This window comes from Phocoena phocoena, chromosome 1 (assembly GCF_963924675.1).
Source record: "Phocoena phocoena chromosome 1, mPhoPho1.1, whole genome shotgun sequence".
In the NCBI taxonomy this organism is placed as follows: Eukaryota; Metazoa; Chordata; class Mammalia; order Artiodactyla; family Phocoenidae; genus Phocoena; species Phocoena phocoena.
Genome location: NC_089219.1, coordinates 150,146,334 through 150,173,260, shown reverse-complemented (window position 1 = coordinate 150,173,260; position 26,927 = coordinate 150,146,334). Strand labels below are relative to the sequence as shown.

General features: G+C 36.5%; 1 protein-coding gene across 1 annotated transcript in view; it reads left to right on the top strand.

Annotated features, from left to right (window-relative positions):
• CR1 (complement C3b/C4b receptor 1 (Knops blood group)) overlaps window positions 1-26,927 on the top strand; it is a 113,799-nt gene that overhangs the window by 72,619 nt on the left and 14,253 nt on the right. The window contains exon 18 of the mRNA XM_065871209.1: window positions 25,908-26,093. Coding sequence (XP_065727281.1) covers window positions 25,908-26,093 — 186 coding nt within the window. The remainder of the gene's footprint in view (window positions 1-25,907; window positions 26,094-26,927) is intronic.

Sequence of the window (26,927 nt, the reverse complement as noted above, 5' to 3'; positions counted from 1 at the left end):
GTACATCAGAAACTAACACAACGTTGGAAAGCAATTATCCTCCAATAAAAATAAATAAAAGCAAAAAAATAAAAGGACATCAGCAGTCACTGGATTAGGGTTCACTCTGGTAATCCAGGATAATTTCATCTCAAGATCATTACCTTAATTGTATCTGAAATGACCCTTATTCCAAATGAGTTCCCATTCTAATGTTTTAGATGGTTGTATCTTTGCGGGGGACATCATTCACCCACTACAAGTGGTGACTGCTATTTAGTACCAGAGAAGCAGCTTATGGTAGGCATCCTGAGACTGAGGTAGGGAGGAATAAGTGAAAAGAGACGGTAAATATGTCTTAATATACATGAGTATGTTAACACCAGTAAATGAGAATGTAATGGTTAACTTAACTCTAGATAAAGGCACCCTGATAGAAGGCCTGGCATGTGAAACTATTGACTAAAACTCTTGCTTTGAACAGAAAGGCCAAAAAGGTGAATAGTCTTCCAAGCAGTAAAAATTTCCTGATGGGTAGATGCTCTTGTAAAGCACCATCCTAAGGTAACTTCAGGGGTTACCTTAGGGGAAGAAACTCTTTTGCCATTATTATGTCTCTGTTTCTGTGATCCCATCTATCAGCTCAGTTGGAGAGAAAGAGGAGATGGGGTGGAAGTGTCTGCTCACTTTGATATTTCTGTGGTTTTGGTCTTCAAGTATTGTAAAGCCCCTAAACAGTTTCCATTTACAAAGCCTACAATCCTGACTGATGAGTCTGAGTTTCCAGTTGGGACATCTTTGAAGTATGAATGCTTCCTTGGGTATTTTGAAAATATGTTCTCTATCACCTGCTTAGAAAACTTGGTCTCGTCAAGTGCCAAGATATTTAGAGATATGAGTAACCCCTTCCTGGGAGCCAATTTATGTATATCAAAGAATCTGTGAGAACTGATTTAATTTGTTCAAATTTTGAAGGTGAGACATCTAATTTTGCCCAAGGTATTTAAATGGAGGGTGGATTTGTAAGTCATCCCTTCTTATTGCCTTGCATTTCTACACCTTGACTAGATATTCATTTCATAGGAATGGCTCTCACAAGAGGAATTGGAAAAAAATTTTCCATTCACTGGGGGTTACACTTGGTGGCTAAAACCATGAAATGAATAAAACAGGGGCACAAGAAAATTATGTGGGTCACAGTGAACTAAATAAGATAGGAGGAAAATCCCAAATTTAAGGCCTTTGATTTAGGCTGATGGGATGGAAAACCACAAACGACCTTTATTGGGTGATGCTCACTGGTCGTTTTAAAAGCAGGTGCCCTATAGCTACTTGTATGGTGAGTTTCCTCAAAGTGGTCAATTCTGTAGAACAATCAGAAGTATACAGGCTGTTCAATATGCTGCACTCCAGTCTGAATCTTAAAAACAAATGTAAATTGAACTGTACACCTCATCCCGAATTCTGCTTCTTTTCTGTAGGAAAATCATGTGGAAAACCTCCAGAACCCTTCAATGGCATGGTTTATATAAACACAGATACCCGGTTTGGATCAACAGTTAATTATTCATGTAATAAAGGGTGAGTTGGGAGCACTATCTTTGGAATGTGAGTTGCAAAACAGCAATGCCAACCTTCCACCCAGTCTAAGATATGCAAACCAGACTACTGACGTATGTACTTCAAAAAGTAAGCAATAGGACTTTTGGGTAGAGATGGTAGCTTGAACAACATAGGCATTTGACCAAGGAATCTAAAAAAAGAAGGCGCAGTGTGTACCTGTATTAAAACTAGGGGAGGGCACCATGCTTCTGCTGAAGGTAGTACATGAGAAAGATATTCACTGAATAAAAAGGACCAGCTTTCCAAATAAAAGGAAAAATGCTGGTTGAACCATGCAAACATCCTTAACAGGTTAGCGGGTGTATAGCTGATTAGAGGACCCTGGGGCAGGGTTTGGGAGGATAAATATTAAAGGTAACAGCAGCTCTGGGAAACGTAAATGTTAAAGTGCACACAGAGTGGGGACCTTAAGGGAGTTCTTGCACTTGACTTTTCCCTGGAATGGGGAAACATGCTAGAAGCCATTGCCTCAACTTAGAGGGAGCAATTAAAGAATGTTTAATAATTTTCAGTTGGCACAATAACTTAGAGGGAAAAAAGATATCTATATTAAATCTTCCTGCAAAAACTGTCCCTAGTCATCGGCCCCATGCTATTCTGTCCAGGCTATTATACCTATGATCCAGCAAGTTTAAACTAGGATAAATCAATATTCACCCCTTCTCACTTTGTCTGAGCTTGGGTGACTTAAAAACTTTCCATACAATCTCATCACCAGTCCCTTCTCACCTCCCCTCAGAAATAAGCCTAAAACTGTCTCTGTGGTGAGCAAGCCAAAACATCATTAAATATAAGGTAAGATACAGCAATTGAAAATAAAAAGACCAATTTGAGAAATCAGAGAAAATATTCCTCTATAAATCAGAGTATTCCAATAAACATGGGAATAACCTACAAAGTAAGATATTAGAAATCTCTCATATGTGTTTATAATATAGAATCTATGAAAGGCATTTATAAGATTTAATGATCTGATATTAGGAAAATTTGCCTTTGGATAAAACACACAGGAATCTAAAAAGCAGCAATAATCAGGAGATTGAATCCAGGAAAAAAACAAAGAGGTCATTAGAAAATAAGATTAAATTCTCCAGAATTAATCCAGGACAAAACTGGAAATTATACACATATTCACTCACACACAATCTAGATATGGGGAAAACAAAAGAAACCAGAAAAAAGTGAAGCATCAATTAGCACATAATGGAAGATAGTTTCTCAGACCAGAATAAAAAAGCCTAGATTGTTTGAATCTTTAAGGCTTACTAAACAAATGCAAGGTTAATGGTAAGAGGCACTGGCCCTACATGAAGGAAATTTATGAAATTCAGATACTGAATAAAAATACTGCAACTATCGAGAGATAAAATCAGAAAAAGAAGAACTTCATTGTGACATCAAAAGCCTCTTCCACACACTAAATTACAGAAATTAGTGTTTGAGAGAAAATATTATGCCATAAAATATCTGTGCTCAGCCAAGCTGTCATTTATCTCCAAGGCACAGATGTATAGTCTCACATGAGTAAGAACCCAAAACATATGCCAATTAGATATGCTTCCTGAAAAAAGAATAATTCTCACAAAAATATGAGTAAATTTTTAAAAGAAGAAATCAAAGAAGTAGTAGTGAGTCACAAAACCATTTAAACAGAGTTAAAGTTGTTATTTTTAGTATGGTTGTGAAACTAAATATAATGGCAGAACTAATTCTTAAAAGAGAACTCATGTATGAAAGGAAGTATAGTAAACTTGATATAAAATAATAGATTTTTATCACAACAACTAGGAAGTTGGTGATGCAGTAAAATAAATAAATATATATATATATGCTTAACTTATAATACAGACAGATAAGTACATATTCTTGACATGATAAATAAAGAAGATATTATTCCATGCTAGTATAAAATCAAAATATATAAATTCAAAATCACAATGGCAATCAAAAAAGCACAACCACTTGGTGCATATGACAAAAGAGGGGTAAGAAAAGGAAGAACTAGGAAGCTTTCTATCTCTCTTGCTGGAAACAGCATCAGCAGAGCAAGAATGGAGCTCATTTTATACAGTACTCCCAGAGTTCCAACCCTGGGAATTGTTAAATAAATAAAAGGAAAGAACACTCTAAGCAAGATAAAATGTGTAAGCTATTACAGTACCTGTGATGGCTTAAATTCCCCTTTTGAAGAACAATGCCTTCTAAATATAGTCAATAAAACTTCAAACTACATGATAATTAAAAGAAACATTTCTAAAATAAAATAATAGAAAAATTCCATTTATAATTTTATCAAACAATAAAATCCTTAGACATAAATTTAACCAAGGAGACATAAGACTTATACACTGAATACTATAAAACATTGCTGAAAGAAATTAAAGAAGACTTAATAAATGGAAATACATTCATATTCTTGGATTGGAAGACTTAGTATTGGTAAGATGAAAATACTGCCCAAAGTGATGATATACAGATTCAAGGCAATACCTACAAAAATCCCAACAGTATTTTTTGCAGAAATGGAAAACCATCCTAAATTTTGTATGGAATTTCAAGGGACCCAGAACACCCAAACCGTCTTGAAAAGAACAAAGTTGGTTGACTCACACTTTTTATTTCAACACTTACTACAAAGCTATAGTCATTAAAATAGTATGTTACTGACATAAAGTTAGACACACAGGCCGGCAGAGTAAGTGATAGCCCAGAAATAAAGCTACATATTTATGGTCAATTGATTTTCAGCAAGGGTGCAAGGACCACTCACTGTGGAAAGAACTGTCTCTTCAACAATGGTCCTGGGAAAATTGGATATTCACATGCAAAACAATGAAGCCACCTTACACCATATACAAAACTAAATCAAAATGGATCAAAGGATTGAAGTTAAAAGTTAAAATTAAGGCTTCCCTGGTGGCGCAGTGGTTGAGAGTCCGCCTGCCGATGCAGGGGACATGGGTTCGTGCCCCGGTCCGGGAGGATCCCACATGCCGCAGAGCGGCTGGGCCCGTGAGCCATGGCCGCTGAGCCTGCGCTCCACAACGGGAGAGGCCACAGCAGTGAGAGGCCCACGTACCGCAAAAAAAAAAAAAAAAAAAAATTAAGTTAAAATTCTAAGAGGAAAATATAGGGACAAATCTTCATGACCGTGGATTTGGCAATAGTTTCTTAAATATGACACCAAAAGTACAGGCAACAAAAACAGACATAGACAAATTGGGTTTCATTAAAATTAAGAACATTTTTACATCAAGACACTATCAAGTTCATTCAGCTTACTATAACAAAATATCACAGGCTAGGTAGTTTATAAACAACAGAACTTTATTTCTCACCATTCTAGGAACTGGAAGTCTGAGGTCAGGGTGTTGGCAGGGTCAACAAAGGTCCTCTTCTAGGTGTATGCTTCTAGTGTGTCCTCACATGGTGGAGGGGTTAGGAAGCTCTGTGGGGTCTCTTTTATAAGAGCATTACTCCCACTCATGAGGACTTCACCTTTATGACATAGCTCCTAAAGGCCCGACTTATTAATGCCATCACTTTTGGAGGTTAGGATTTCAACATATGAATTTTGGGGAGACATAAACATTCAGACCATAGCAGACACTATCAAGAGAGTGAAAAGACAACTCATAGAATGAGAAAAAATATTTGCAAATCATATATCTGACAAAATTAAATATACAGAATATATAAAGAACTCTACAACTCCACAAGAAAAAAACTACCCAATTTTAAATGGGCCAAGGACTTGAGTAAGACATTTCTCCAAAGGAGGTATACAAATGGCCAATAAACACATAAAAAATGCTAAACATTATTAACCATTAGGTAAATGCAAATCAAACCCATTCATACCTCTTAATATGACTTTAATAATAATTATTAATAAACAGAAAATAAAAAGTGTTGGTGAGAATGTGTAGAAATTAGAATCCTTGTACATTGCTGGTGAGAATGTAAAATGATGCCGCCACTATAGAAATTGTTAGGTATCTACACATGCACTATTTTGCAGCAATCAAAAAGACTTAATTAGATCCTATATTCAGTGATCTGGATGGATGATCATGGTGTGATATTGACTGAGAAAACAATTTGTAGAGTTTGTTTTCAACTTGGAAAAATAATGACCAATTTTGAGGAGATACTCTATATGCATATATATGTTTGAATGTGCTTAGATAAAGTAGGGTTATCTGAAATACATGGTATTCTAAGCAAAAACATATGTTGTAACTTTCTGTTGTTAAGTTACTGAAAAGAAATAAATTAAACTTAAAACAAATAGCCAAGGAGCAGATGTTAACCTGGACAAATAAAATGCAGATTGCTTTGACAAAGGGGTGGCAAACTTTTTCTGTCAAGACCCAGATAGTAAATACTTTCAGATTTGTGGGCCATATAATCTCTGTCATAACTACTCACCTTTGCAGTTGCAGTGGGATAGTAGCCCTAGACAGTGAATGAATGAACGTGTGATACAGCATACATGGGGCCTGCAGAACTCAGCTTGCCAACCTATGGTTAGATGAAAGAGCATTAGTTTTCCTCAATTTCTTTTATTATTCCAGGTCAAGGAGGTTCTAAAAAGAAGTAAAAAGATAAATTGATAAAATAATAATAATAGTTGAAAACTTCAGATTGGGTAAGCAAAGGTACAAAAAATAAGACTTTGATGGATGAAGCTGCTTTGGTACATGTGTGTTGAATTTTGTACCTTACAGAGAATGTAAACTCTTTCTAGGGACCATTTATAAGAGTTGATAGCATATCACTCCACAGGGTGTACCTCAATAGATTTGAACACAGGAGAAACTAAAACAGCTATATACTCTTATTATAATAAAAATAACACTAGGAATTAATGACAAAAGAATAAATAAAAATTCAAGTTTTGGATCTTAGTCAAAGAGAAAATTAAAACAGACATTGCAGATTACATATCAAATAACAATAAGGAATGATTATTGAGTGCATGAGCCCTGAGAACTCTTCTAGTGCTTTACATGAATTAACTTACTCTTGAAAATGACTCTTTGAAGTGAATATTACACATAGCCCCATTTTACAGAAGAGAAACTAAGACAGAGAGATGAACCAATTTACCAAAACTCACAGGACAGAGGTTGAGGTTAGAATTTGAATATTGCCAGTCTGCCTCCACAACCTGTATTGGTAAACCTTACATTATTCAGCCTGTTCATTATGAATGCTGGTGCAAATATTACTCATGAAAATTTCTGGGATGCTGATGCCAAAACTGTCCTTAGAGAAATAGTCAATACTTTTGTTATCTGACAAAAAGTTTTCAAACATATGAACAAAACATTTTACCTAAGAATTTTTAAATGACTAGAACATGAACATATAAAAGAAGCTGGACTAAGAAATTAATAAAGAAAGGAAATTAATAAAAAGGAAAAAGGGAAACGATAAGTAAAAATCTCAGAGTAGTTTCTTAAAGTGGCCAATTAAACAAACGGAATTTGGCCAATTGTAATTTCACAAAATAACAAATCTGCCAATACACGTGAATGAGAAAGGAGATATCATAGATATTGAAGGGATTCAATCAATACTAAATAAAAATAGTATATCCTCTCTAGCCTAATGAAATTGAAAACATCCATGAAATGTGCCATTTTGTAGGAAAAATACAATTTCCAGGATGTACTTAAAAATACATAAATCAGCTGATAAACCTGTATCTACTTGAGTCTCTGTTGTCAGTCTTTTTGGATATATAGCTAGGATTGGAATTGCTAGACCATATGTTAATTATATATTTAACTTTTTGAGGAATAGCCAAACTGTTTTCTACAGTGGCTGCACCATTTTACATTCCCACCAACAATTACAAGCATTCCATTTTCTCCACATCTTCACCAACACTTTTATTTTCCATTTTTAAAAAGTTATTATTGGGCTTCCCTGGTGGCGCAGTGGTTGAGAGTTCGCCTGCCGATGCAGGGGACGTGGGTTCGTGCCCCGATCCGGGAAGATCCCACATGCCGCGGAGCGGCTGGGCCCGTGAGCCATGGCCGCTGGGCCTGCGCGTCCGGAGCCTGTGCTCCGCAGCGGGAGAGGCCACAACAGTGAGAGGCCGGCGTACCGCAAAAAAAAAAAGTTATTATTAAAAAAAAAACTCAAAAAAGTTATTATTATAGCCATCCATCCTGGAAGGTCTGAATTGGGTTTGACTTGGATTTCCCTAATGACTAATAATTGTTAGTATCTTTTCATGTGTATATCTTTTGTACATTTGTATATCTTCTTTAGAAAAATGTCCATTCAAGTTCTTTGTCCATTTTTCAATTGGGTTGTTTGTCTTTTTGTTGTTGTGTTATAGGCATTCTTTATATAGTCTGTATATTAAACACTTCTCAGATAAATGATTTACACATATTTTCTTTTATCCTTTTATCTTTTCGCTCTCTTGATAGTGTCTTTGATGTTGACTGGGGCTGCAGTCATCTGTAGGACTGATGGGGCTGAGAAATGTGAGAATGTTTGGAGGGGTTTGGAGGGCAGATGGGAATCTGTACTTTACAAATGTAGAATTGGTGCTGTGTCCAATTTAACCAGCTCTTCCTTCTAAAGGTAGCTAAGCCCAGTTGACATCTGGGTTACACGTATATTTTTAGATAAAAAGGCTAGAAGGATTCATAGCAAAATATTAGCTACTACAAGTGGTGCTATCTTGGGTGGTGATATTTTTGATCTCTGGGTTATTCACAACTTCCAAATATGTCTACAATGAATGTATGTTAACTTTTATAAGCCAATAAAATTCAATTTTTAATTTCTTTTTTTTTTTAAAAAAAAGAGGGCTGCTGAAAATCATATCTGTGAGCTACTTTTAGTAATTTGCAGCCCACTGAATGTCTCCATAGATTGCCTCCACTGCTAAATAGTTCAAAGTACATGAAAAAATAGGAAAAGATAAAAATGACACCATCCTAACCCTTGATTCTCCCATCCCTGACCTTACTTAATGGGCTGTCCAGTGCCTCAGCACGCTTCTCCACAGTATGTATGATGCTTATAGGGAAAGGAATCTCATGGCTCTTGAACAACAATTTAGAGTGGTTCTATACAGAAAACTATACAGATTTCTAATGCTCAGGGGAACTGAGTGGGCTCCAGTAAAAGTAATTCACAGAGATGGAAAATCCATCCAGGAAAAATATTACAACATAATCACTACTGCAGCATACTAGTGTCTTACAATATGTTCAAAAATATTCACTGCTTTTTACAGTCATACAGGGGCTGGAACCTGCTTCACATTTTTACTCCAAAGCTCTAGTTTAGTCATAGTGAGTACATTAAGAGCAGCCTTTATAAGGTCAAAAGTCAGAGGATACCCATGACCCTGTGCTCCTAAGGCAACATTTAAATGTATGATGGGAGACAGGCAGAAGGAAACACACATGTAGTACAGGGATGATTATCCTCTTTCCTTACTAAAGTGGTTCTCAAAATGTTTGTTTGCAGACATTTTGAAGATTAAATATTTGTTGGCACACTTAAAAGATTTTAGAACACAGCTCATAAAAAACAAGGTAACAATAAGTAAAATTTAATCACTACCTAAATATAAAAGTGACTTACCGTGTATACCAAAATATTCACTGTCATTGCTCTACCAACGTGGTTCCCACCATCTTTTTGTTACTGTTTTGGGAAGAGCTGGTATACCAGTTAAGATTAGATTAAGTTATAAAAGACAGAAAAAACACAAAATAACAGAAGCTTGAACAAGATAGCAGTTCACTTATCTCTCATGTTAAGAACCATAGCGGCCCAGGGCTCATACAGTGGCTCTAAGATCCACAGAAACCTGGGATCCTTCCATTAGAGAGTCCATCTCAACTCATGGTCCAAACTCCATTTACCAAAGAGGAGGAACGGAGGAAGGGAACACTTATCCCTGTGAAGACACTTTCCAGACACTCCATTTACATCCCTCTAGCCAGAACATAGTCACACGGCTGTAAGGGAAGCTGAGAAATGAAGCTGTTATTGAAAGTGGCCAATGGCCCAGTTAAAAATACAGGGTCATGTTAATAATGAAGAAAAGTGGATGCTGGAGATTCCAGTAGTCTCTGCTACAAATGGGTACTGCCCTGATCACATGTCCTAGGTAATCAAAAGACAGATTTCTTAACTGTTGCAGTAACTACCTCACTGTTATGTGACTTTGCATTACACCCATCACCTTTTACTTTATCAAGTTTAGCCCTGCTGTACATTGGAACATATGAATAGCTTGGCTGAGTATCTTTTGTGACATTTCTCACAGTAACAACATAGAGATGTAATAAAGAAAAAATAAATGATGAAGTTTCAATTTTTGTGACCTACTTTGAATGATTTTATGACACAGTGGGTGAGTACCCCTGCTTTCTACATTTGAAAGGTAAAATGGTTAGCTGTTTCCTCTGACTCTCATTTACTAAGTCTTCAGGGTAAAGCCATCATTCTTTCCTTCACTCAGTAGATATTTTTGAGCACCACATGCTTGAAAGTCTCTAGGCTAGATGCTAAAGAGTGTATGTATTTCAGTAAGGCATCTTCCCTCCTAATCAAGCGCTTATAATTTCTTAGCTGAAAGTACAAATGGATAAAATAATTCTGAGGTATCTTTAAGACAAGTACAGAAGTGTCCCATGATTAATAACGGGAATATTGCAATGAGTTGTGAGGGGACTAGGAATGGAGATGGATTAAAGAGGTACGAATTTTAGCTTGCCCTGAAGAATAAAGACTAATTTGTAGGTGGAGATGGGGTTTCTTTCTTGAGGTCTCTCATGTTTTAATCTGTCCTGTAATTTGTAACATCCTCCTGCTATTGTTTTCTCATGGTGACTTAAGTGGGAAATCTGTGTAGAGTCTAACCATCTTTCATTCTTTGCTTCTAGGTATCGACTCATTGGTTCCCCTTCTGCTACTTGTCTCCTCTCAGGCATTGATGTCACTTGGGATAAGAAGGCACCTATTTGTGAGAGTGAGTTGAATTATTTTTTCCCATCATTCCCTCCATTTGATCCTTATTTGTCCTTGGAATTATGAAGAAGGAATTGAATCCTTTTTGCACAGAGTTGACTCTCAGTTGTTTGAAACTTGGAGTCATGTGCTGCACGGTCCTCCTGGTTTTTCTTCACTTTAGGAGGTAATTTATCTGAAACTGTGGACTTAAACTCAGGTAAAATTGCCCCACTTTCCTACTTTGATAATAAACTCGCAGTATAATGATCATTCTCCTTAGTGACTAAACTTAAAAGATACTAAAGAAAATTAATTTTGTCTCTACAACCTCTTAATATCACATTATAAGCCCAGGAAGTAGATTACTCCCTTCCTTATCATTCTTGCTCTGAAGCATAAAAGATCTTGCAATCCTTAGCAATTTTCCCAAGCCTCGGGTTATTCTGCTCTTTATTCTTCCCTCAAATTCTTCCAAGCTCATGCCCTAGTCGTATTTGTTCTTGATTAGTTGGCCATTCATCTTTTCAATGGAATATTGTAAAGTGAATCTCCAAAATTTTGAGGAACATAGAAGAATGATTGCAAATTGGTAAAGTATTAAGGCTGTGAAGAAATCAGTATCACATGCAGAATTGATGGCCGTAAAAGTGGGCACAAACTTCTGGAAGGCTAATGAGCAATATATACTAAAGCCTTAAATGCAAATACCCTTTGACCTAGCAATTCCATTTCCCAGAATTTATCCCAAGAAAATAATCATCATGGACTTTTCCCGTGATTTTCATCCAAAGACACTCAATGCAACAATATTTATGGTAGTGGAAAATGTTAGAAATCATGGTTTGTAAATAGCTGATGGAAGACATAAGGCTTATTAAAAATGATTATAAGTTTTTAAGAAAAGTAAAAAGTATACCATGAAAAATTAGAGATAGAGATGCCACATCCAAGTAGCAATAGATAGTATATTTATATATCTACATCCCAGAATATTATTCAGCCACCAAATATACCATAGAAAATATAACCATAGACACACATGCACACACATATCTGAAACAATATACATTAAATTATTAAGAATATTTATTTTTGGACCTTATCATTTTTTGTTTGTCCACATTTTATAAATTTCCTACAATGAATATGTTCATTGTATTCACAGGTATTCCTCCAAAAATTACTGTCCTTTTCCCATTGGGTTATTTTCCCTCCATAAAATAACATTGGCTTTTAGATATCCAAAGACATAAATGAGAAACTATAAAAGGTGCCTTCTTTACTTGCCAAAAAATTTTAAATTCTCTGAAAAAAATTCAAATTAGCAAGGTATTATCATTTACTATATACAATTTTCAAGGTCTGGCACCTTTTGTAGGAGGTTATCTTTAATGAAAAATGTTTCCACTTCTACTATATTTATAGGTCAATAAATATTTAACTGAGTCAATATTGGTCATGTGTGTACATGTGAACATATGAATAGTCAATTATACCAGTATGTTTTAAGTTACTATGTTGTGATAGAACATAGTAGTTATTTAGCATTTTATTACCCCAAATCTGTGATTATTTCCTCATGTCTTTTATATTTTCTTTTCAACCTTTTTTTGGAAATATATTAGCTTTGTGTAAATTTAAGATGTACATTCATATATTGTAATATGATTGCCATCATAGGATTAATTATTACCTGCATCACATTACATAATTATTCTTTATTTTTAGTAGTTGGAATAATTAGTTTCTAGTCTCTCAGCAAGTTTTATGGTTATATCACAATGTTGCTGTCTATATTCATTGATCTGTGCATCTCTAGGGCATATTTTCTAATTGTCGTAAGTTTATACTCTTAGACAACATCCATCCTGTCCTCCCATCCCCTGATAACCACCATTTTATTCTGTTTTTAAAACTTGGCTTTTTTACATTCCACATGTAAGTGGTATCATACAGTTCTTGTCTTCCTCTGTCTGACATCTCATTTATCATAACGTGCTAAAATTCCATCCATGTTGTCACAAATCTCACTTAGCATAATGCGCTAAAAGTCCATCCATGTTGTCACAAATGGTAGGATGTCCATCTTTCAATATTTCATTGTATATGTACCACATTTTCTTTACCCATTCATCTATTGATGGACACTTAGGTTGTTTCTATATCTTTGCTATTGTAACTAATGCCATCATGAATATGGGAGTGCATACACCTTTTTGAGTTAGTGTTTTCATTTTCTTTAGATAAATACTCAGAGGTGGAATTCCTGGATCTATTTTAAGATTTTTTAGGAACCTCCATATGTTTTCCATAGTGGCCACACCAATTTACATTCCTACCACATTTGTACAAGTGTTCCCTTTTCTCCACATCCTCATCACCACTAGTCATCTCTTGTCTTCTTGATGACAGCCATTCTAACAGATGTGAGGTGATATCCCATTGTGGTTTTAATCTGCATTTCCCTGATGATTAGTGATGTTGACCATCTTTTTATGTACCTGTTGACCATTTGTATGTCTTCTTTTGAAAATTGTTTAGTTGTGCCCATTTTTCAATCAGATTTTTTGTTTTTTGTTATTGAGTTGTATGAATTCTTTATATATTACACCCCTTATCCAATATATGGTTTGCAAAAATTTCCCCCCATTCTGTAGGTTTCCTTTTAATTTTGCTAATTGTTTCTTTTGCTGCACAAAAGCTTTTAAGTTTTAAGTTTGATGATTTTTCCTTTTGTTGTTTGTGCTTTTGTTGGTATTGTATTGAAAAAGTCATTGTCATGACTAATGTTAAGAGCCTCTTCCCTACACTTCCTTCTAAGAGTCTTATAATCAGGTCTTATATTTAAATCTTTGATCCACTTCAAGATACTTTTTGTGAGTGATATAATATAGGGATCCAGTTTCATTGCTCTGCATGTGTTCATCAGTTTTCCCAGCACCAATTGTTGAAGAGACTATCCTTTTCCCATTGGGTGCTCTTGCCTCCCTTATCAAATATTCATTGACTGTATAAGCAGGGGATTAATTCTGGGCTCTCTATTCTGTTTTATTGGTCTATGTGTTTATTTTTGTACTAGTACTGTATGTTTTTTATTATTTTAGTTTTGTAGTGTAGTTTGAAATCAGGAATTGTAATACCTCCAGTTTTGTTCTTTTTCATCAGTATTGCTTTGGCTCTTCAAAGTCTTCTGTGGTTACATATACATTTTAAGATTCTTTTTCTATTTCTGTGAAGAGTGCCATTGGTATTTTTATGTGGATTGCATTAAATCTATATATGGGTTTGAATAATATACATTTTAGCAATATTAATTCTTTTGACCCATGAACATGGGGTATCTTTCCATTAGTTTGTGTCTTGTTCTATTTGTTTCAGCAAAGTCTTGTGAGTTTTGTTGTGCAGATCTTTCAGTTCCTTGGTTAAATTTATTCCTAAGTATTTTATTCTTTTTCATGCTATTGTGAATGGAAAAGTTTTCTTTATTCTTATTCAAATGTTTCATCCTTTGTGTATAAAAATGCAACTGATTTATCTATGTTGATTTTGTATCTTGCAACTTTACTGAAATAATTGATTAGTTCCAACAGTGTTTGGGTTGAGCATTTCAGATTTTCTATATACAGAATCATATCATCTGCAAGTAGCAACACTTTTACTTCTTCCATCCTGATTTGGATGCCTTTTAGTTCCCTATCTTGCATATTCACTCTAGCTAGGACTTCCGGTATTATACTGAATAAGAGTTGTAAGAGTGGGTATCCTTGTATTGTTCCTGATCTTAGGGGAAAACCTTCCAAGTTTTTCTCCATTTTGTATATTGTTAGCTGTGGATTTGTTATGGCTGACCTTTATTATGTTAAGATATATTCTTCTATACCCAATCTGCCAAGACTTTTTATCATGGAAGGATGTCATTTTGTCAAATGCTTTTTCTGCATGTATTGACATGATCATGTACGTTTTTATCTTTAATTTTATTAATGTGATGTATTAAATTTATTGATTTGTATATGTTGAACCATCCTTGCATCTCCCAGGGGTAAATCCCACTTGGTTGTGGTGTATAATCCATTTTATGTGTTCTTGAATTTGTTTTGCTAATTTTTTGTTGAGAATTTTTGGACCTATATTTATCAGAGATATTGGTCTATAGTTTTCTTTTCTTGTGTTGTCCCTGTCTGGCTTTGTTACCAAAGTAATCTAATGCTGGCCTCATAGAATGAATTTGGAAGTATTCACACCTCTTTAATTTTTTGGAAGAATTTGAGGAAAATTGGTATTAATTATTCTTTAAATTTTGGTAGAATTCACCAGTGAATCCATCTGGCCCTAGGGTTTTCTATGTTGGGAGATTTTCGATTACTGATCCAAACTTTGCTCATTATTGGCTGTGCAGATTTTCTATTTCTTCCTGATTCAGTCTTGGTAGATTTTTCTAGAAATTTATTTTTTCTAGGTTATCTAATTTGTTGGCATATAATTTTTCATAATAGTCTCTTATAGTCCTATGTATTTCTGTAGTATCAGTTGTAATATCTTCTTTTTAACTTTATCTATTTGAGTTTTCTTTTTTTCATAATTAGCCTGGCTAAAGGTTTGCCAATTTTGTTTATCTTTTTGTAGAGCCAGCCTTTAGTTTCATTGATCCTTTCTATTGTTTATCTGGTGTCTATTTCATTTACTTCCGCAAAGATCTTTATTATGTCCTTCTTTCTGCTAACTCTGGGCTTAATTTGTTCTTTTTTTTAATTCTTCAAGGTGTAAAGTTAAGTTGACTGTTTGAGAACTTTCTAATTTCTTAGTATATGCGTTTATCACTGTAAACGTTCCTCTCAGAATTGCTTTACTTCATTCCATAAGATTTGATTTGTCGTATTTCCATTTTCATTTGTTTTGAGATAATTTTCTAATTCCCTTTTGATTTCTTCTTTAACCCATTGGTTGTTCAGAAGTGTATTTTTCAGTTTCCACATATTTGTAGATTTTCCAGCTTTCCTCTTGTTGTTGATTTCTAGTTTTATACAATTGTGGTCAGAAAAGATAATTGGTGTCATTTCAATCTCCTTAAATTTGCTAAGATTTGTTTTGTGCTTTCTCATATGATCTATCCTAGAAAATGTCCCATGGACACTCCAGAACAATGTTTATTCTGCTGCTGTTGGATGGAATGTTTTATATATGTATGTTAAGTCCATTTGTTCTAGAGTATGGTTCAATTCCAATGTTTCCTTGTTGATTTTCTGGATGATCTATCCTTGCTGAGAGTAGGTATTGAAGTCCCCTACTATGATTGTATTGTTGTCTATTTCTCCCTTTAGATCTCTTAGTATTTGCCTAATATATTTCAGTGCTCTGATGTTGGGTGCATATGTATTCATGATTGTTATATATTCTTGATGTTCTGACACTTTTATCATTATATAATAACCTTCTTTGTCTCTTGTTATCATTTTTGACTTGAAGTCTATTTTGTCTGACATAAGTATGAATATGCCCTCTTTCTTTTGTTTTACACTTGCATGGAACATCCTCTTCCATCCCTTCATTTTAAGCCTATGTGTTCTTTAGAGCTGAAATGAGGTTCTTGTAAGCAGCATACACTTGGGCTTTGTTGTTGTTTTTTTAAATCTATCCCGCCACTCTGTGACTTTTGATTGATGAATTCAATCCATTTATATTTTGAGTGATTATTGATATGTAAGAACTTACTACTGCTGTCTTATCATTTTTTTGTTTCTCCTTTGTTTCTTTTTCCCTCTGTTTCTGTCTACCTTTGTAAAGTGGTGGTTTTCCATGGTGATTTTCTCAGTTTCCCCTTGTTTTGTTTCATGACTTCTAGAATTTTGATTTGTAATTACTATATGGCTTACATAGAACATCACATAGATCAAATCGTCCTTTTTATGATGATAGGAATTTATCTTAATTCACCTATAAAATTTCCACAGTTTTAGTCCTCCTTTTTTGTATTTTTGATGTCACAATTTATCTTTTTCTGAGCTATGAATTTATTGAGAAATTATAGTAGCTGTAGTTTGTTTTTAGTTGAAAGCTATAGTCTTTTTTAATACTCTTTGCCTTAAACCTTTATACTATAATTAAGTGACTGACCCACTGTTCTAATATTGAAGTACTGTTTTCTAATTCTGAATATTTTTCACCTTTGCTAGAGTATTGTGTACTCTCATTTGCTTTTATGTTACAAAGTAGCATCTTTTCATTTCAGCTTGAAGAACTTCTTTCAGCATTTCTTGCAAAGGAAGTCTCATTATGGTAAACATTCTCAGTTTTTGTTTGCCTGGTAAACCTTTACTTCTACTTCATAGCTGAAGAATAAGTTTGCTGGATAAAGTATTCTTGACTGGCAAATTTTATCTTTCAGCACTTTGAATGTGTCATTCCACTCCATCTGGCCTGTAGAGTTTGTGCTGAGAAATCTGCTAGTAGCCTCATGGCTACTTTGTAAGCTACTTTCTTTTTTCCCTGGCTGCATTTAAGATTCTTTCTTTGTCATTGATTTTTGACAGTTTCAGTATAATATATATTGGAGAAGGTCTTTTTGCATTGAGATAATAGGGTGTTTTATTAGCTTCTTGGACTTCCAGTACCTTCCCCAGGTTTGAGAAGTTCCCAGCTATTATTTCTTTAACTATGCTCTCTGCTCCCTTCTCCCTCTGTTCTTTTTCTTGTAGACCAATTATTCTCACATTTGTTTTTCTCATTATATCTGATAGCTCTCATAGGATTTCTTTTAATTTTTTAACATCTTTATTGGAATGTAATTGCTTTACAATGTTCTGTTAGTTTCTGCTGTATAACAAAGTGAATCAGCTATATGTATACATATATCCCCATATCCCCTCCCTCTTGTGTTTCCCTCCCAACCCTCCCAATCCCAACCCTCTAGGTGGTCACAAAGCATGGAGCTGATCTCCCTGTGCTAAGTGGCTGCTTCCCACTAGCTATTTTACATTTGGTAGTGTATATATGTCCATGCCACTCTCTCATTTCATTCCAGCTTACACTTAACCCTTCCCGTGTCCTCAAGTCCATTCTCTACGTCTGCATCTTTATTCCTGTCCTGCCCCTAGGTTCTTCAGAGCCATTTCTTTTTAGATTCCATATATATGTGTTAGCATACGATATTTGTTTTTCTCTTTCTGACTTACTTCACTCTGTATGACAGACTATAGGTCCATCCACCTCACTACAAATAACTCAATTTCATTTCTTTTTATGGCTGAGTAATATTCCATTGTATATGTGTGCCACATCATCTTTATCCATTCATCTGTCGATGGACACTTAGGTTGCTTCCATGTCCTGGCTATTGTAAATAGTGCTACAGTGAACATTGTGGTACATGATTCTTTTTGAATTATGGTTTTCTCAGGGTATATGCCCATTAGTGGGATTGCTGGGTCATATGGTAGTTCTTTTTTTAGTTTTTTAAGGAACCTCCATACTGTTCTCCATATTGGCTGTATCAATTTACATTCCCACCAACAGTGCCAAGAGGGTTCCTTTTTCTCCATACCCTCTCCAGCATTTACTGTTTGTAGATTTTTTGATGATGGCCATTATAACTGGTGTGAGGTGATACCTCATTGTATTTTTTTTCTTTTTCTTTGTTATTTTATTTAAAATTAAAATGAGGTTTTAGGTCTCAGCTTTCTGAAATCAACAGACTGTGTTGATTTACTAAAGATATCTCTTCAAAAAGCATTCTTTCTTCCAATTTTCCCTCCCCCCCTTACTCCCTGGTAACTATAAGTTTGTTTTCTACACCTATAACTCTATTTCTGTTTTTGTAGAAAAGTTCGTTTGTACACTATTTTTAGATTCTACGTATAAACAATATCATGTGATATTTGTCTTTTTCTGTCTGACTTACTTTGCTCAGTATGACAATCTCTAAGTCCATCCATGTTGCTATAAATGGCATTATTTGTTCTTTTTATGGCTGAGTAATATTCCATTTTATATATGTACCACATCTTCTTTATCCATTCCTCCGTTGATGGACATTTAGGTTGCTTCCATGTGGAGTGCACATATCTTGTTGAATTATGGTTTTGTCCAAATATATGCCAGGAGTGGGATTGCAGGATCATATGGTAGCTCTATTTTTAGTTTTTTAAGGAACCTCCATACTGTTCTCCACAGTGGCTGCACTAATTTACATTCCCACCAGCTGTGTAGAAGGGTTCCCTTTTCTCTACATCCTCTCTAGCATTTACTGTTTGTAGATTTTTTTTTTTTTTTTTTGCAGTACAGGGGCCTCTCACTGCTGTGGCCTCTCCCGTTGCGGAGCACAGGCTCCGGATGCACAGGCTCAGCGTCCATGGCTCACGGGCCCAGCTGCTCCACGGCATGTGGGATCTTCCTGCACCGGGGCATGAACCTGGGTCCCCTGCATCAGCAGGCAGACTCTCAACCACTGTGCCACTAGGGAAGCCCATGTTTGTAGATTTTTTGATGGTGATCTTTCTGCCCAGTGTGAGGAGATAACTAATAAGGACCTACTGTTAAAATAGAATTACCATATGACCCAGCAGTCCCAATAATGGGCATATACCCTGAGAAAACCATAATTCAAAAAGAGCCATGTACCAAAATGTTCATTGCAGCTCTATTTACAATAGCCAGGACATGGAAGCACCTAAGTGTCCATCAACAGATGAATGGATAAAGAAGATGTGGCACATATATACAATGGAATATTACTCAGCCATAAAAAGGAACGAAATTGGGCTTCCCTGGTGGTGCAGTGGTTGAGAGTCTGCCTGCCGATGGAGGGGACACGGGTTTGTGTCCCGGTCCGGGAAGATCCCACATGCTGCGGAGCGGCTGGGCCCATGAGCCATGGCCGCTGAGCCTGCGCTTCTGGAGCCTGGGCTCCACAACAGGAGAGGCCACAACAGTGAGAGGCCCGCGTACCGCAAAAAAAAAAAAAAAAAGAAAGAAATTGAGTTATTTGTAGTGAGGTGGATGGACCTAGATTCTGTCATATAGAGTGAAGTAGGTCAGAAAGACAAAAACAAATACCGTATGCTAACACATATATATGGAATCTAAAAAAATTGGTCATGAAGAACCTAGGGGCAAGACGGGAATAAAGACACAGACCTACCAGAGAATGGACTTCATTGTAATTTTGATTTGCATTTCTCTAACGATTAGTGATGTTGAGCATACTTTCATGTGTTGGTTGGCAATCTGTGTATCTTCTTTGGAGAAATGTCTGTTTAGGTCTTCTGCCCATTTTTGGAATCGGTTGTTTGTTTTTTTGATATTGAGTGGCATGAACTGCTTGTATATTTTGGAGATTAATCCTTTGTCAGTTGCTTCATTTAGAAATACTTTCTCCCATTCTGAGGGTTGTCTTTTCATTTTATTTATGGTTTCCTTTGCTGTGCAAAAGCTTTGAAGTTTCATTAGGTCCCATTTGTTTATTTTAGTTTTTATTTCCATGTCTCTAGGAGGTGGGTCAAAAAGGATCTTGCTGTGATTTATGCCATAGAGTGTTCTGCCTATATTTTCCTCTAACAGTTTTATAGTGTCTGGCCTTACATTTAGGTCTTTAATCCATTTTGAGTTCATTTTCATTTATGGTGTTAGGGAATGTTCTAATTTCATTCTTTTACATGTAGCTTTCCAGTTTTCCCAGCATCATTTATTGAAGAGGCTGTGTTTTCTCCATTGTATATTCTTGCCTCCTTTATCAAAGATAAGGTGACCATATGTGCGTGGGTTTATCTCTGGGCTTTCTATCCTGTTCCATTGATCTATATTTCTGTTTTTGTGCCAGTACTATACTGTGTTGATTATTGTAGCTTTGTAGCATAGTCTGAAGTCAGGGAACCTGATTCCTCCAGCTCTGTTTTTCTTTCTCAAGATTGCTCTGACTATTCGGGGTCTTTTGTATTTCCATACAAATTGTGAAATTTTTTGTTCTAGTTCTGTGAAAAATGCCAGTGGTCGTTTCATAGGGATTGCATTGAATCTGTAGATTGCTTTGGGTAGTATAGTCATTTTCACAATATTGATTCTTCCAATCCAAGAACATGGTATATCTCTCCATCTGTTTGTGTCATCTTTCATCAGTGTCTTATAGTTTTCTGCATACAGGTATTTTGTCTCCGTAGGTAGGTTTACTCCTAGGTATTTTATTCTTTTTGTTGCAACAGTAAATGGGAGTGTTTCCTTAATTTCTCTTTCAGATTTTTCATCATTAGTGTATAGGAATGCAAGAGATTTCTGTGCATTAATTTTGTATCCCACTACTTTCCATGTATTTTGCAACTGACAGTTTGTACCTCTTAATCTCCCTCACCTATTTCGTTCTTCACCCCATTTCCCTCCCCTCTGGCAATCACCTGTTTCTTCTCGGTATCGATAACTCTGTTTCTGTTTTCTTATTTCTGTTCATTTGTTTTGTTTTGTTTTTAGATTCCACAATAAGTGAAATCATGTAGTACTTGCCTTTCTCTGTCTGCCATGTCATTTAGCATAGTACCTCGAGGTCCATCCATGTTGTTGCAGATGGTAAGATATCATTCTTTTTATGCCTCAGGAATATTCCATTGTGTATGTATACGACATCTTCTTTTTCCATTCATTTATTGATGGGTATTTAGGTTGCTTCCATATATTGGCTTTTGTGAATAATGCTACAATGAACATTGGGTGCATATATCTTTTCTAATTAGTGTTTTCATTTTCTTCAGATGAATGCACAGGAGTGGAATTGATGTCATGTGGTAGTTCTAGTTTTAATTTTTTAAATTAATTTATTTATTTAATTTTGGTTTCATTGGGTCTTTGTTGCTGTATGCAGGCTTTCTCTAGTTGTCGAGACCGGGGGCTACTCTTTGTTGTGGTGTGCGTCCTTTTCATGGCAGTGGCTTCCCTTGTTGTGGAGCATGGGCTCTAGGTATGCAGGCTTCAGTAATTGTGGCATGCAGGCTCAGTAGTTGTGGCTCGTGGGCTCTAGAGTGCAGGCTCAGTTGTTGTGGCACATGGGCTTAGTTGCTCTGCAGCATGTGGGATCTTCCCACAGCAGGGTTCGAACCCACGTGCCCTGCATTGGCAGACAGATTCTTAACCACTGCAGCACCAGGGAAGTCCCTAGTTTTAATTTTTTGAGAAATCTTCATACTGTTTTCCACAGTGGGTACAATTTACATTCCCAACAATAGTGCATGAGAGTTCCCTTTTCTCCACATCCTTCCTAACACTTGTTATTTGTTTCTTTTGATATTAGCCATGCTGACAGGTGTTAGGAGATATCTCACTATGGCTTTGATTCTCATTTCTCTGGTGATTAATGATGCTGAGCATCTTCTCACATGCCTGCTGGTCATCTGTAGGTATTCTTTGGAAAAATGTCTATTCAGATCCTCTGCCCATTTTTTAATTGGATTGTTTGTTTTTTTGATGTTGAGTTGTATGAGTTCTTTGTATCTTTCAGCCTTTCTTTGTCTTTTGGTTGGAGCATTTAGTCCATTTACATTTAAAGTAATTATTCATAGATATGGACCTATTGCCATTTTGTTAATTTTGGGGGATTGTTTTGTTGTGTAGTTCTTCTTTCTTCTTTTCCTCTCCTCTTTTGCAATTTGATGACTTTCTTTAGCATTATGTTTGGATTCCTTTCTCTCTTTTTTTGTGTGTATCTATTATAGGTTTTGGTTTGTGGTCACCATGAGGTTCATATATAACAGCTCTCTATCTATCTCTTATCTATGATTACATATAGATGTACATATGATTAATTGATGATCTCTTAAGTTCGAATGTATTCTAACAACCCTGCATTTTTACTCCTCCCACAACAATGTTGAATATTTTTGATGTCATATTTTACATCTTTTTGTTTTTTGTATCCCTTAACTACTTATTTTGTATATAGATGATTTCCCTACTTTTGTCTTTTAACCTTCCTGCTAGCTTTATAAATAGTTGATCTACTATTTTGCCTTTACCAGTGAGATTTTCTTTCATAATTTTCACATTTCTAATTGTGGCCTTTTCTTTTCCACTTAAAGAAGTTCCTTTAACGTTTCTATTAAAGTCAGTTTAGTGGTGCTGAACTCTTTTAGTTTTTATTTGTCTGTAAAACTCTCCTTCAAGTATGAGTGATAACTTTGCCAGGTAGAATATTCTTGTTTGTAGATTTTCCCCTTTTATCATTTGATTGTATTGTGCCACTCCCTTCTGGCCTGCAAAGTTTCTGTTAAAGAGTCAGCTGATATTCTTATGGAGGTTCCCTTGTACATAACTAGTTGCTTTTCTCTTGCTGTTTTTAATATTCCCTCTTAATCGTTCACTTTTTGCCACTTTAATAGTATGTGTTTTGGTGTAAATCTCTTTGGGTTCATCTTGTTTGTGATTCTCTGTACTTTCTTACTTGGGTGTCTGTTTCCTTCCCCAGGTTAAGGAAGTTTTCCACTATTATTTCTTCAAATAAGTTCTCTGCCCCTTGGTCTCTGTCTTCTCCTTCTGGGACCCCCATCATGTGAATGTTAGTATGCTTGATATTGTTCCAGAGGTTTCTTAAACTATCCCCATTAAAAAAACCTTTTTTCTCTTTTCTGTTCGGCTTAAGAGATTTCCATAACTTTGTCTTTCAGATCACTGATCTGTTCCTCTGCATCATCTAATCTACTGTTGATTCCTTCTAGTGTATTTTTTATTTCAGTTATTGTATTCTTCAGCTTTGTTTGGTTCTTCTTTATATTTTCTATTCCTTTGTTAAATTTCTCACTGTGCTTATCTATTCTTCCCCTGAGTTCAGTGAGTATCTTTATGACCATTACCTTGAACTCTTTATCATGTAGTTTTCTTACCTCCACTTCAGTTATTTCTTTTATGAAAATTTTGTCTTGTTCAATCATTTGGAACATACACCTCTGTTTCCTCATTTTGCCCAATATTCAGTGTTTATATCTGTGTGTTAAGTTGTTCCATTATGTTTCCTGATCTTGAAGAAGTGCCCATGGTAGGAAACATCCTGTGGTTCCAGCAGCATGCTCCCCTTTGGTCATGAAAGCTGTATGTTCTATGGATGCCCCCTATGTGCGATGCTTGTGCCCTTCTTTTGTGGTGGTATCAACTACTGTGGGCACACTGGTATGTGGGGCTGACAACTAGCCAAATTGGCTGCTAGGCCATGCTTTGTACAGTAGCTGTGGGCCCACTGGAGGGCTGGGTAAGCTTCCTTCATGGTTGGCTGCACACCCAGAGCGATGTGGGGCTGATGCTGGTCCACTGAAGGGTAAGACTGTGTCCCTGTGTGGCTGTCTGCATAGCCTGGTGGTGGTGGTGGGCTCAGCATTGGTGCTGGCCCACTAGTATGAGTGGCTGGGTCCCCATGGGGCTGTCTACATGACCCTGGGGGCTCAGGGCTCATGCAAGCCCACCGTAGGTCGGGGTCAGGTCCCTATGTGGCTGTCTGCATGGCCCAGAGGGACTCAGGGCAGGTGCTGTCCTGCTGGTGGGTGGGGCCAGGTCCCCACATGGCTGTGTACATGTCTAGGTTGGGTTGGGCTGGTACAGGCCCACTGGTGGTGGTAAGCCTCCAGCACGAATAGGCTAGAGGGAGGATTTCCAAATGGCATTTGCTAACACTGGTGTTATCTCGGTAAAATGAGCTCCCCAGAGTGGCTGCTAACAGTGTCTAAGGGGAATCCCAGTTGCCTGCTGCCTCTCTGGAAGGCTCTTCAAGATCAGCAAGTAGGTCGGACTGAAGCTCTTTTCAAACTACTGCCTCTGTGCTGGGACTTGGAGCATATGAGACTTTGCACGTGCCCTATAAGAGTTGACATTTTTGTTTCCTATAACCCTCTGGCACTCCCGAACATAAGCCCCACTGGGTTTCAAAGCTAGGGGGCTCATCTCCCTGGAGTAGGACCCCTGGCTGGGGAGCCCAGTGAAGTGCTCAGACTCCTCACTCCTCGGGGAGGACCTTTATGATTGTGATATTCTTCCCATTTGTGGGTCACCAACCAAGGCTGTGGGTCTTGACTATACCATGTCTCTGCCTCTCCTATTCATCTCATTATGGTTCCTTCTTTATCTCTTTAGTTATGGAAATGTTTTTTTCTGCTAGTATTCAGGTCATTTTCATAGGTAGTTGCTCTGTAAGTAGTTGTAATTTTGGTGTGTCCATGGGAGGAGGTGAGTTTAGGGTCTTCCTATGCTACCATCTTGAACACCTTTCCCTAAAAAGACAGATTCTTAAATTCCATTCCCAAGAACTCTCTGACATGTTGAGGTAGAGTCCAGAGGTCTATTTTTAACAAACCCATCAGAATATTTTGATGTAGCAGGACCACAGACCATATTTTGAGAAATGCCACTTTACCTTGTTGGTTTTTATTTTAAAAAGAGGACTTAGGCTAATTTTGAGACCATTACAACTGAAAAGCAGGCTTTGCTTGGAAGGTATCAGTGGCAAGGCAGAGAAAGAAAGCAAAACAAAGGATGGGCTTGTTTGCCGAAAACAAATAGACTGCCAGTTATTTCTCTAGCAAAAATGGTCTTGCTTGGGATCAGCAGAGAATTGCGGTTTGGGGTCTGCAGCCATGGTGAGCCACATGCAAGTCCCCACATAGCAAAGGAAGGAGAACTCTTTTAACAGAAGGGAAAAGGAAGTTGTAAGGGCTCTAGCAAACAAAGAGTCCATGGTTTTTCCTTGCTGATTTGCTGCTAGGAAAGAAGAGGAGTCTTTCTTCTTGCTGTTGAGCTCTGCTGTCATCACAGTGTGTGAAAGCTCCCCCTTCTGGTCTCCAGACTCTATTTAATTATTTAATTTAAGGTTTCTATTTATTAATTTTTACAAGGTAAATGAGATAAAATTAAGTAGAAAATTAATACTTTAAATTCAGAATCATAATTTATTTGTTCTATGTATAGAAATGAGCCAGAAATACGCATTTATTCAAGAGACAAAATACCTGTTGTATACCTAAACAGAGTTAAAATGATATTCCTATTTTCTTATGGTGTGGCCCAAGTGGTTCCAAGGCTGGAACATGGTTATCCTAATTCCTAACCTTTCCATAACTTTCCTGTTGAAGAGTTAACAATAATTTAAGGTATGATAATTTAAAATAATTATAAGCCATATATTTATATTCCCTTGCTTTACATAAAAAGGGAAGTCAGAGAATTTTAAATAATAAGATGTTGTAGGAGAGGTATCAATAATTTTTGATGGAAGACATGACTCATCTTTGCTAAAAGCAAAGTTTCAACTAACAATAAAATATCAATTTCTTTTTTCCTTTTTCTAATTTCAGAAGTAAAATGTAGCCTCCCACAGATTATGAATGGAATCAAGAAGGAACTGAAAATAAGAAAAGTATATCACTCTGGAGATAATGTAACTTTGGAGTGTGAAGATGGGTATACTCTGGAAGGCAGTCCCTGGAGTCAGTGCCAGGAAGATGACCTGTGGGACCCTCCTCTGGCCATATGTACCTCTCGTAAGTGCAAGTGCAAGGAATGTAGGTCCTTCCCAGTCCTGGTTACTGTTCATTCATTCATCTGTACTGACACTGAATGTGGTGGTGTGCCATATGGTGTGCATTAGCTAAGAGCTAAGGAGTGCAGTAAGAGTCCCTAATTCTTCCCCAAAAGCCCTTAGCAATGAGAATAAGGCAAGCCTTGCTCCTCACACTTCTTAACCCATCCATCTCTCCTCAGGGACTCCTCTGAACCTTTTCTGCCCATTATCACTCTGTTGCTGCATACATTGCACAGTAATAATTTGATTACATCCTATGGGTCTTAAAATTCAGTAGCAGATTAGTGGTAGAGCAGGCCTTCAAGAATGTTTTCAGCATGAGTCGGGGATCACCTTCCAACTTGCAGAGACTAGCTGGCTGGTCTCCCACACTGGTGTAGACTACAGGATTTTAACCTGGTACATTGGATACAGTGATTTAGGAATCATGTGTCATTAAGATCTGTAGAAGGGTAGCCTTCTGCTGGCAACTAGAGGGTGATGTAAAATAGAAAATCCTAAACCTTAAACTTGTACACATCAAGTAACAGATGAGCAAAATGAATAATGAATAACCTTCCTTAATCTAAATTAGTCTTAGCCTTCTCTTCTCCCCCATTCTTATCACTCTTACTTAAAATATGTGGTTGAATACCAAGATTGTTCAAGATACAACTTTTTTACAGTCAATGCCTTAAATGCATTAACAAAGCTCACTCGCAAATAATATTTCTAAATTATAAACTTGATACTCCCTTAATATCAAATTATATTCATTTCTTTGGCAAAAAGATCACTGCCTATCTGAATGTCT